At 31.8% G+C, this 13,670-nt stretch overlaps 1 protein-coding gene across 1 annotated transcript in view; it reads right to left on the reverse strand.

The window, feature by feature from the left end:
* Positions 1 to 3,400: 3,400 nt before the first annotated feature.
* Positions 3,401 to 13,670, reverse strand: part of LOC106469090 (kelch domain-containing protein 10-like) — a 32,637-nt gene continuing 22,367 nt past the window's right edge. The window contains exons 6-9 of the mRNA XM_022397502.1: positions 12,057 to 12,129; positions 11,446 to 11,493; positions 10,917 to 11,056; positions 3,401 to 6,608 (exon numbers count right to left, since the gene is read on the reverse strand). Coding sequence (XP_022253210.1) covers positions 6,357 to 6,608; positions 10,917 to 11,056; positions 11,446 to 11,493; positions 12,057 to 12,129 — 513 coding nt within the window. The 3' untranslated portion in view covers positions 3,401 to 6,356. The remainder of the gene's footprint in view (positions 6,609 to 10,916; positions 11,057 to 11,445; positions 11,494 to 12,056; positions 12,130 to 13,670) is intronic.

A 13,670-nucleotide genomic window follows, 5' to 3' on the forward strand; every position in this document is an offset into this window, starting at 1 on the left:
ACAAACCACTATATTGGGCCTATAATGTTTACTAGATCTAGACCAAGGCCTTGCCTGTTGCATATATTGCCAATCTTGCACACCAGTTAACATGTTACATCAATCTCGTATTTTCTTTTTGTTGAACATACAAAAACTTGTACGTTGTATACTAGGACTTGTATTTGATCTACAGATGAATGATGGAACAGTGTAATTTACTTTTGTACGTCAATTCGGTCTCACTGTATTTCAGTGGGCGGCTTTTAAAAGTTAAAACTGCAAGCGTAATACACACAAATAACGTAACACTGTGTCGTATTTACTTAAAGTAGGGCAGTTTTTTTAATTTGTTGGTCCAGTATTTGCTGCATGTGTGTTCTTTGTTACCCCCCCCCCCCATCAGTTTCTTTTTCTTCGGTGCTTTGGAACGGCTTATTTTTTTTAAAGATATTTTTAATACGATTTTTATAAATATAATACAAAATCACTATTGCATTACCTACAACTGTAATACTTCAAGCTTGTGCAACCTATGTTTTGCAATCTTATGTATAATAAACAGGAAATCACACTTACCTAAACAAACTTGTCGTGTTGTTTACTCTAGTACTGGCGAACAGTTTATTTGCTACTTGAACGGGCATTCTTCTCAATGTTACGAAGATGACTTTTACGTTTACCGAATGAAATTTTCCATAAACAGCCCCCACAACAGAGACGTAAACCTGTCTGCCTTGAAAATCCCCCTCCAATTGCTGTAACTACGATCACGTCATCTAAAATTCCCAATGAGACGCTCGGTTACTTGAATAGTTTCCAGGTGATGAAATGATTTATATTTGCAGTTTAAGGGACGGACGTCAAGGTCATAGAATGTGACATATATCATGTCTTGGACCTGCTCTTACCTTTCTAAACGTGTGGGGATTTCCTGTCCAACATTGTATTATGTTTCTATGTTGCCTCTACGTCATGTCTGAGAAGTATTTCGCGAAATGAATTCGTATTTTTACAAGTTAATATGATGCGAACATTTCAATATCTAAAATAAGAATATAAAATTATCACGCCCTTACCCGCAATTTTTCATACAAACCGTCTTTCAAACATTACTTTTGTTCCTTAGTTTAAAATAATATCACTGCTCAAACAATGTGTATAAAGTTTAATTTTTTTTTTCCGGATTTAGAGAGCAAACGTTTTGTTGTTGTTTACTCTCCAATTTCACGACGTTTTACCAGATTAGCTTACCTTTATAACGCAATTTACATGAAATAATCAGTTCTCAAATAATCAACATTAATTCGGCGAAATATCGAACAGTAAAAGTATTGTTGACAATTATTAATAACAGTGTTCAGTTTCACACAATCCACACCTGAGAAAAAACTGACGGAACACAAATCACTTGAAATATCGGTGTAGAGGGGTATGTTGTTCGCGCAGCGCCCTCTAAATATATATATATATATATATATATATATTTAATCAAATTACATATTAATGTATTTTTATGCTTATAATATATTTTAGGTACAAACCTCTCCACTAAGATATTATATAGAATAGATATGGTATCTTCTATAATTCTTCTTCAATGTGAAATGATAGTATCTAAATCTAATACATAGGAAAATATTTCATAATAAGTTAGGGTCGTACAAAAAGTGTTAAATATTTTAGTAAAATCATGATTTTTTCACGGAGCACCTATCGATTTCGGATGGAACACCAGTGTTCCGCGGGGCAGCTTGGGAAATACTGGACTAGAGGGAAAGCAGCTAGTCAACACCATCCACCGCTAACTCTTTGACTACTCTTTTACAAACGACTAATGGAATTGACCATAACATTATAACGCCATCACGGCTTAAATAGCAAGCGTGTTCGATGACGAGGATTCGAACCCGCGACCCTCAGATTGCGAGTCGAGCACCTCAACAACCAAGTCATGCTTAGTACGACGAGGTTTTGGGTTGAGGTTTCTAATAAACTATAAAACCTAAAAATATCCTATGAAAACCGCGTTATCTGGAATAATCTTTCCAATAGCACTAAGAACAGCTAAATACATTAAAAAATACACAAGTTGGAGTAGTTAAATGAGATTTATTTCACACACACATTTTGTGTGACTAGAGAGCTAAAAAGAGAGAAGTCCGTTTGTTCCCATGAACGACACCTTATGCACACAACAGGATAAACAATTCTGTCAAAGACCCCCTATAGTTCAAGTATAGCAGTCTTGTAAACAAGACAACCAGTTTGCAACATTTGCCACTTGGAGCTACTGCTTTTAACCAGGTGGCGGTTAATAAACTCAAGCTGAATCATGCCTGAAGCATATTTGTAAGCACCACATCTCGAACGGGTGACTCTTCAAAACTGTTAGTATTAGATGTTCCCATTTTAATATGTGAATCAGTATAAGATTTCTACAGTACCAGAATAAACGTTTCTTAATGTGCACCAAACATTTACAAAGAAGCCTCTCTATTTTGATAATCGGTAAAAAGGAGAAACGTTTGGATATACAAGTACCACATATTTTAAGAGTTAGTGTAAGATAAACACACATTAATTGAGCATAAGTTTTTTAGATAATGCATTACAAGTCTTAAGTTAGTCCTAGCTATAACGTATTTGTTTTTATCAATCGTAAATTTATGCGACATGACTCCTGTTAGAAATAATGGGTTAGTAATATCGGTATCGGATTTAATATTTTCTTCTACTCAAATAATAAATCTTTGTCTTATATTTTCATGGGTTCTTCATTTAGTGCCTGAGCATTTGTAATTGCAATAATATTTTTGATAACTTTATACTGTATTAGGAGCTTTACAGTATAAAAAAAAATTCCCATTTACATTATTGTACGTACGACAAAAATGTGAAAAACCTTTTTTTCCGAGTTTTTTGAACCTACATGTTTCACTAACGTCATGAAAGTGTTATATGTATGTTGTGTTTAGTTCTCTTTTAATTATCACAATGAACCTGTATTTACATAAGATATGAAGGATGCGTAGCAGAAATGCTACAAATTTGTTCTTCTGAATTAATCAATGGGCAAACTGTTAACAGCTACTAAAAACCAATATGAAACCCAATCTAACATTCACCACTACGAAACCTAGTCTGTTGTTGTTGTTGTTTTTCAATTTTCTCTAATTCAGGGTTACTGATGAGGGGCGAAATCCTTCAAAATCGGTTAAACACAATGAGAAGTGGTGAACAGAATTGCAGATTGAGTTTCATATTTATTTTTAGTATCTTTTAACAGCTTATGTGCTGAATGATTCAGATGAACAAAGTAGCAGGATCAATGTCATATATAAATACTGGTTCACTGTGGTGACTAAAAGACAGTTACGATACACCATACACATAAAAAAACATATAGTTCACCACTATAGGAAGTCTAGTCTTTTTTTATTTATTTACTATTATCATTCACCTTTATAGAGGGCTACTGACCAGGGGAGTAGAGTTTCACCAAAACAGATATAACTCAGTCACATGTGGTAAACAGAATCACAGATTGGGCTTCATATCTATTTTTAGTAACATTAATGTATGTTTTAAAACTGCTATATCTCATCATTAACATTGGTCAAAGCAAAAACTTACCAATGATATAATGAAAATTATGATTTTTCAAATAAATAACATGTATAAAATACAAATAACAAAGCAACAGATCGAAAATGTATTTCCAATAATATTCACACTATAGCTATTACTCGATTGCCAGTGTTTCTTACTTTGCCCATCTAAGAATTGGTCAGATTTTTTCTCACTTGCTCCAGTCTTTTACACCCCACTTAATTGCCCTTGACAATATCTGTGTCGTGAGACTCTCCACCTACGTCAATGAGCCCTCTATCCTGGTACTGTATAAAATCAACTCATTCAGATAGTTATCACTTTTTCGAGATAGCCCGAATCCAATCCGCAGTCTCTAACACTGGCTCTTAGTGGGGAGGAAGGGTAGGAGAGTGTGAATGGAGGTATTATTGAAAATACGTTTTCGATTTAAGAAAATGTTAACTTACAAAACATACTTACCTCTTCTCACACTACAGCTAGAATCCCACATTGATAAGGGGGAGGGGCCAGTGAGGGCATTATCCATACAGAAAGTGTCTGCATATATCATGGGTGTGTCAATAGAAGATTGGCACCCTAGTGGGGTAACTGGACTACATTCACAACAGGTATGCTGTTCGCCCAGAACTTAATCCATGTACTGTGAGTGGAATTTTACATGATTTATCATCACTACTGGCCAGGCCCCACCCAGATAGCCGAGGTTCCACTGCTGGGGGTTGCAATTAGACGACCATGATCCCTATATCCCACATTGGTGGTGAGGGTATTTGGACAGAAATATTTTACATACCTATGAGTGGATCCCCACCTGTAGCCATAAAGTGATGAATTCCAAGCCGCTGGAATATCGACAAGAAAGTGAGCAACACCAAGTGGACAAACCTGAAATCCGAAATGCAACACCACAAACTCGGAATGACGGGATCTTGTATGACTTACTCAACCTGAGGAAACAGAACTCATCCAGTCAGAAATTATAAACACTCATCTTCACTCCCCAACTCCTCGTGGGTAAATTCCACTTGCCCCTGGGATTATGGGGAGGACATGGAACAAACTGTGCTCAACCAAGAACCCAGGATGGGACTACTCTGCATTCAAAATCATGAGGAGACAATTGACCCTCTTTTATGAACAATGTACTTAACCAATATTGATCAAAAAGAAGGGCCACACTCAACCCACCCTAGTAGCTAAACTTCAAATCTGAATTGGTATTAAGAGTAGGCTCCTGCATAGGCTAGTGCCTCTCCTACTGACATCTGGGAAAAACATCAGGGACCCTGTTAGAAGTTGTAGAGTGAGAGGAAGCAAGTCTATTTTGGAAATGTTGCTTCATAAAAGAACTATGATAGTAAGTCAATTAAATAAACAAGTTCTGAATTGTACACATAAAACAAAAATATGTATTAACTACAGATCTTTCTTATATATTCATTAAAACACTTGAGGAGTTGTTCTTGCTTCAACAACTACTCTTCTTGTTGTGTGGAGAAGAAATCCACTGTATACTTTAAATAAAAGTCCAAGAGTGGAGGAAATTCACTCCAACACTCTGAAGGAAAACCCTCTGTCTACCACCCCGATTGTTGTGCGACACTAGATATCAGAGGTGGGATAGGAAAGATCTGATTTGCCTCTGTATCTCCAACAATCATAGTACCGAGAAACCCACTAGTGAATGATCTGTCGAGAAAAAGTGATAACATTATCTGTATGAGGTGCTTTTATTCAGTACCAGGATAGAAGGTGCATTGACGTAGGTGGAGAGTGTCACGAGACAAATATTGCCAAGGGCAACTAAGTGGGGGTATAAAAGACTGGAACAAGCGACAAAAGAATCAAAACAATGCTTAGATGGTCAAAGGAAGAAACCCTGGCAATCGATTAATAGCTGTAGAGTGAAAGGAGGTAAGTGTTTTGGAAATGTTGTTTCATAAAAGAAATATAATAGTAATGTGAAGAAATAATGTCTTGAATTGTACACATAAAACAAAAATATGTATTAATTCCAGATCTTTCTTATATTCATTAAAACACAACATAAATTTTCAATTTATCCAACAACATAAAGATGGTGCTGTTCTTGTTTCAACAACTACTAACAGTTGTAGTGTGGGAGGAACAAAGTCTATTTTGGAAATGTTGCTTCATAAAAGATCTATGACAGTAACTCAATTAAATAAACAAGTTATGAATTGTACATATAAAACACTTGAGGAGTTGTTCTTGCTTCAACAACTACTCTTCTTGTTGTGTGGAGAAGAAATCCACTGTATACTTTAAATAAAAGTCCAGTTACAGCTTCTGAGGGGATTGTTTTTTTCTTTCTTTTTTGTTTTTAACTTTATTACAATGTTTCAACCATTCGTATGGCCATCATCAGGTAACTGTCATCTATTGTGCAAGCAACATTTCATACAATAGATGAAAGTTACCTGATGATGGTCACGTAATTGGTTGAAACATTGTAATAAAGTTAAACAATAGACAAATAAATGATCCACTCAAAAGTTGTATCTCTGGGCTTTTATCTAAACTACTTTTCAATTTATCCAAACCAGTATAAATATATTTTTTTCCATCGTACAATCCTGTCACTGTATCATAACACTAATGAGTATGTAGTATAGTCAAATCTCTCACGTTATTCATTTGTTTTTAAAGAAATGTGCTTTCAACAATAATAATAAACATGTTATATCAAAGTGAAAAAACATATTTTTCATTCCAACCACTTTAATGGAAAAAGTTAATTTCTAAGTCCCAGGTTCAGTTCTGTTTATCAAATTTGTTGGAATTCCTAATTCACGAAGTTGACAAACAGGTAAAGATTTCAGATGTGGAAAATAAAAATTTAAGGCTGTCCAGCATATCTCTAGTAGAGAAGGAATAGTTAGCCATAATGAATGTATTTCATTTGTTCTCTTCAAAGCCGTGATATTCAAGACATTATGCACAATCTTAGTTGTAATTTTCGTGACACCACCAAACACCAAAAGTTGTCCATTCTGAAAAGTAACCAAACAAAGTCAATTACACAATAGTTTTGAATCATTAGTCAACATTCTATTAACAACATGATCCTGAAACACAATTATAGTTTCAAGAACTTTGCTGTTTCTTTAAGTTATGATTATAAAGTCTACTTTTAAACACTTTTTAGCAATTCATAATAAAACATTTGAAGGATTAAAAACACTAACAGTGTTGAAAATCAAGTCTAAGTTTTTAAGACATACACATATGAGCACTAAAAAGTTGAAATTTCTTTCATTAGAAATAAATACTATAGAACCATCTTCAAAATTAATAAATCTTACTATAAAATCATAACTACAATAAACTGGTCATACAGGAACATTTCACAGTTGATCTAACATGCTTAATTCTGTGCCTCTTAAGTTAAGAATGAATAGATCTACTAATTTCTAGAATTTTCTTAACATTCATATCACCTTACAAAAACAAATTAGTTTTTTTTCAGAATCATACAGCACATTATATGAGAGTAGTTACTTCGTTGGTGATTTTACAAAAAAAATAAAAATAAAAAGTGTATGATTAATCTGTACAAGGGTGATAAGATTTTGAGATCTCGAAGAACATATAACGATTATTGATAGAAACCTTATGTAACCAGGACGAGACACACAACACTAGCCTACTATTAAAAATGTAAAATCTATCTTAAATGAATAATATTAATAACTTATTACAAAATTTACATGTGAAGCAAGAATTTCATTTTTAGTGAACCCAACTCCCCATCAACATTCATTCAGAAAATCAAGTTTTTTCACCAATGTTTTCAAAATGGACAGGAATTGGATTATTTTGTCATGTTTATGAAACATTTTTTACCAAATCAATAAATATAATCAAATATTTTTTAAATCTGACTATGAAATAATGTATGTTTCAAAAGAAAAAAATCTAATATTTATTGTTTAATTTTCTTTTGTTAGTTTTAATGTTAAACTACATTTAATGGAGACTCATTTTTAGTAAAAAAAATTATAAAACTTCTTTTATATTAAATTGTATTCCATTGTCCATTTTGTTTAATTTTCTGCTGTTTAATTTTCAGTCAAAGATTTAGTAAAATTAAGTCACATATTATAAGAGACCTGTAAATTCGAAAATTAATTAACAGCACTTTATAATGAACTTATCTAAAAGCACAATACCCTAAGAATTAAGGCACAAGTCATGCACACATTTATTTGGCTCAAAGTTTTCACATATTTTCATTTGAATTATAAATAATTATTTCCTCTTATTTTTCAAATAAAAATCTTCCAATGCTTAAGTTACACACATTTTCCAACTCAAAGTTTTTACATATTCTTATTTTAATCATAAATACTTTGATTCTTCTTGTCTTGCAAATAAACATCTAACAGTTACGTGTTTGATTAAAAGAAAAGGGGGGGGGGGGTTGCCAAGTTAATCTTATGAAATTTGATGGTCACATTTTATCAATACTTACACTTAATAAAAGACAGTACATAAATAAATTAAGTGATCTTTACTGTTTTCAATAGTTTTCTAAAACTTAAAACTGAGATAATTTATCCTGAGTACTAAAGGTTATGGTTAAAGCAGTTCAGAGAGAGAGATTCTGTGTTACTATACATTTTTAAACACAAGTCAGGAAAAATAAATGAAGATATTATTGTAAAATGTTTTATCACTGGATATTTTCTTTCAGATTATTTCTTAAAAATAATGCAAAAACTAGTTCATTCTTTGATAACGAATTAATTTATTTCTTCAATACATTTACTGGTCGGCCTAACTTTAAAAACAACATTTCAACAGAAATTCTGGAACCAATGTATGCCTAAATAACTTTCAAAAGTTTCTTTGCTAACTGATCAATAATAAACATGCCGACTATCTAGACCACTGGTGAACAGACTCACTAACTCTCACTAAAACTCTTTAACTAACACTAAACTGATTAATTAATTCAATCCAGTCTGGCATTTCTATGTTGTATTAGTTTTCTACATACTACAGGAATCTTGAAGATTTTACAAAGACCTAAACTTTCATGAAACTTCCAGATATCACACAATCAATAAGTTCACGTAAAACAAAAAAAAACTCCCTTTAGTGAAAAAAAAATGATAAACATTAAAATACAGTTTACAACAATATGCAACATTGATTTACAAGTAAAATAAAAAATAAAACTTATAAACTTTCCAACCAAAACGTTAAGGATTTACTGGTAATAAGCAACAAAAACAATGCTTAAAAATCATAAACTTTCCAACCAAAACGTTAAGGATTTACTGGTAATAAGCAACACAAACAATGCTTAAAAATCATAAACTTTCCAACCAAAATGTTAAGGATTTACTGGTAATAAGCAACAAAAACAGTGCTTAAAAATCATAAACCTTACAACCAAAACGTTAAGGATTTACTGGTAATAAGCAACAAAAACAGTGCTTAAAAATCATAAACCTTGCAACCAAAATGTTAAGGATTTACTGGTAATAAGCAACAAAAATAATGCTTAAAAATCAAACTTTGCTACCAAAACGTTAAGGATTTACTGGTGATGAGCAACAAATGCTTAAAAAAATTACTCTCCTCCTTTGTGGAAGCATATTATAAATACTGATCCTAGTGTTATTAGTGTATGTGAATGCAAAGCCTCACGTAATGAGATTTTGTTCAGATGAGGACAAGGTTATCACCATAAGCATTGTCACACAGCTGTTTAAGATACCTTGACTTTGTTTTTTGTGTACTAATTAGCCTTTATTGTTGTTTTATTTTTATATCAATTAGATTTGAAGAACTTGTTAAAAAAGCATACATATTTAAAAATGGAGAAGTAATTGCCATTTCTGTACAAACTGAAGTGTCTTGCTCGTCTCTGAGGAAATATCTGTGCTGAACAATCAGTCCTTTGTGACAGTTTTTAACTTTCATTCTTTCTATTGACACTATCTATTATCAGGTACATGTCTTCAGTGAAAATACTGTTATTATTTTATTTGGTAATCATGGTCACTTCATTATGTATATTACTGATGTTAATTGGAAACAAAATTTTGCAGAATTAGAACTTTTATAGTCCACACCACACCATACTGTCACAATTTCTATTTGTTTACACGTCAATCTGTAAATCTAATTAACGAGTTGCTTGCCCTAACATTATGAGAAAACTACATAGTCTTTGAACAAATGAATAACTTAAAAAATTCTACATTAAAATACGAAGGTAGAAAATGCATGGTAAGCATGCATATAACAGGTTCTTGTATTATCACCAATTCCTTGTCTCTAGACAATTATGACATCAATATAAGACAAACTTTATATAATTCTTTCTAAGAATGTTTAGTGATAAATAGCAACAGGAAATTCTACTGTACAGGTATAGATATAGATGTAGTGGGATGGTACTAATAGCAAAACACTAATGTTCATATACATTAAAAATAAATTGATAACAAAATCATACAATAAAGACTATAAAATATTCATACTCTAATTAAAATAACCAAGATAAATGCAATAAAAAACTTGGCTACTGAACATACTGGGAGTGACTACACACAACCATTTCAGCTTTTAAAGCCACACCCATCCCTTACACAAATGATCACTCCACAGAACAGCAGATGGAATTGTTAAATATTTAATCCTAAGAATTAACCAAGAGGTATAAGTGATGATAAAATATGAATTTCATGGGGACTATCAGGAAAAACAAAGTCTGGTTGTTGGTGGTTGTAATATGATTTGGTTGGCCAATAGAAAATAAAATCCTGTTTATTTCTGCTCTTCACACAAAATAATACTATACTGACCTTGTGGTGAGAAAACAGAAAAAGCAGAAACAAATCATGTCTCTACAAAATAAATATCTGCAGACTATTATTGAGAGGAAAAGAAGAAAGCACATATTAAGTGTTTATGTATACAGTGCAATAAACGTGCTGATGAAGAGCCGCAACTAGTAAACAGTTGTGATTTACTTATGTTTATAGTGTAATCATGGGTGATGGGACATAAATATGATAAGTAAATGGCATTCATGTCTATAGCACATGTAGCTACAAGATGGTCACAATGTAATTACGTCTGTGACATTGCAATGATGCATAGAAGTTTAAATAATGCATAGTTGTAATGTATCCACATCTATGTAAATCCCTGCAAGATTTACATAGCACATGGCTGCAATACATCTTTGTCCCAAATATCTTGTAGAAAAATGTATACAGTACATGGATGGCTATGATTGTTCTAGAATTCTGAATAACAGACAGAATTTAATAGAAACTTACTGGAGAGAGAGCAGCAGAATGAAAATATACAGGGGTTGATAGTTTTGTAGGTAATTTCTTCCATTGCAACAAGTCTAGCCTAAGACACCAAAGGTCAGATAGAATAGTATCTATATTGATCCCTCCACAGATGTAAACCTCTGAAATTGAAATCGGTGAAATTCTATTGTTAATGGTGTACATCATTAAGTAAAACATAAGTCTATAAAACACAAGTAGGAAGAAATTAAGTAATATATTTATGTAAATGTTTCTATGAAAAACACATAGTAATTAGTACAACATTAAAAACTTATAAATAGTATGGCTCTGTTACACAAATTTGAATATATTGGTTATTAAACATTTGAACTTTACCCGAATAGTATAAGAGAAACAAAATGTTTTGTGTAATACAAAAATCAAACTGTTAATAATCTAGAAATATAAGAAATGTATTAAATTTTTCAAGAGTAAACAACAACATTGTGAAGTTTGTTAAAACTATCATATAAAACATGTAAATAATATGAATTTTACTTATACGTACCATTTCCTCTCTGTACACAAGCATGACATCTTCTTGGCATAGGATAACCTACAAGATAAACTCGTAAATCATCAAGGGTTCATCGTAAAATGGTGAAATAACAAGAACACATTTTGTTGTTCTTTACAATGAGCTATTAATTTTCTTTTCGTTTATCATGCCTTGAATGAGTTGTACCAAACTTTTAAACATACTTAACTTTAAAAGTTAACTTTGCTTGACTGTACAGTTATTGGACCATGTTTTAACCCACACCTTATCGTGCACACACACACACGCACAAATGAAGTCACATATTAAAAGAGATGCATTAATAATAATAAATTTTAGTTTATTGCTTCAGTATGTTAGTCTCAGTTTTACACAAAACAAAACTGTAAACCTTAACTTCAGTATGTAATTTACTATAATTTTGGAGGAACCAAAACAAAAAAAGATACATATTTCTCTATCTCCTTTCACATATTATCAATGCCTTTACCTTGGGCTATTACGGAGTACTGATTATAACCTTCTAAGTTGTTACAAAGTAATATAAACATTTTGAAGTTTAAAGTGACTTCCCTTTTTCAACTAACTAAAGAAACTTAGTGACTTCCTGTATCTATTACCATTTTCTGTTGAGCCATCTGAAGAAGTTTGTAAAAGTTCCCATTGTTCCTTCTTTAAACTGTAAGCAGGTATCTACAAAAGGAAAATAAGTTACCCAGTAAGTATTTTAATAAAACAAATGCTCTTTTAACTACCTTATTAAGTTTTAGAGGCACAATGCTCTGACAATTAAATACGTTTACTTGAGACAACATTTGAAAATTCAGCATACTTAAATGTGATTTCCAAGCACGTGGTAGCAATTCCAATAGAGGTTTAGTAATTTTGATATTATGTGTTTCCTAGTTGCTTTTATTTTAAGATGTGATACTTGCCATTAAAGCCGTACGTGCTTCATTTTAGATATAGACATGAAATTGCAGTTGATGACGAACGAGTATACGTGTTTGGTGGAGGAACAGCAACTTGCAGTTTTGACCTTGAGAAAGTTAGTAGGAACAGTATTAATTTTGTACTTATTTTAAGTGTTATAAGAGTAAACTGTTCTGTAATTAAGTTGTACTCTATTCTTTCTGTAATTATATTGTCAGTAACACTATTGGTTAGAATGTTTAATATATCAATTTTTATTATTATATTTTTAGTATAAAGAATAGTTTTCCTCATTAACTTAATATATGGATTTAGGACTAACCCTAAACCTCAAACTGTTAACAGCAAAGATTACCTAATTGAAGAAACAGTTCATTTTCATTATTATAAGTATTAACATAAGATAAATATATTTAGTTGCATATTTTCATTAATGTATTTACTTTTAGTTCTGATCATTTATATAGTCTACTTTGATCACAACTTAATATTAAGAACCAAAATCTAATATAACACTATTAATTTTAAGATAAGTGATACTTTCCACGTAAAAATCCCACAGAACAAACAAACAAAAAGCAACTAGGAAACACATAACATCAAAATTACTAAACCTCTATTGTGTTTGTTTGTTCTGTGGGATTTTTACGTGGAAAGTATCACTTATCTTAAAATAATAGCAATTAGGAAACACATAATATCAAAATTACTAAACCTCTATTGTGTTTGTTCTGTGGGATTTTTACATGGAAAGTATCACTTATCTTAAAATAAAAGCAACTAGGAAACACATAATATCAAAATTACTAAACCTCTGTTGTTTTTGTTTGTTTTGTGTGATTTCAGGTTTCCTAATGAATATGTAACTTTTTTTTATCTCATATGAATTTGTTACGAACGTTTAGAAGTTTCTTGTGAAAAGTTGCACAAACATGGATGGGTGCAGAAAACTTTGCAAATACTGAAAATTTCTGAGTATTGACAAGAGTCTTCCTTCAACTTTGCCAACATGCACACAATCATAACCATTAGTAGATTTGTGGAATGAATCACTGTGAAGGTGAGTAATTGTATTGAAAAGATGACTCAAGCATCAAATGAAACAAAACATGCCAGTTGAAACAATTTTGAAACTTTGTTTTCTTTCTGTAAACCTTTTTTTTTACTGCTTCAATTCTGTCCAAAGACACTAATTAGAATTTCAATACCCAATATGCTATTTTCAGGCAAGTGGTAAAAAATCACTCACCATACTATTTTCAGGAGAGTGGTAAAAATCACTCATCATACTATTTTCAGTC

Source organism: Limulus polyphemus, unplaced genomic scaffold (assembly GCF_000517525.1).
Source record: "Limulus polyphemus unplaced genomic scaffold, Limulus_polyphemus-2.1.2 Scaffold3296, whole genome shotgun sequence".
In the NCBI taxonomy this organism is placed as follows: domain Eukaryota; kingdom Metazoa; phylum Arthropoda; class Merostomata; order Xiphosura; family Limulidae; genus Limulus; species Limulus polyphemus.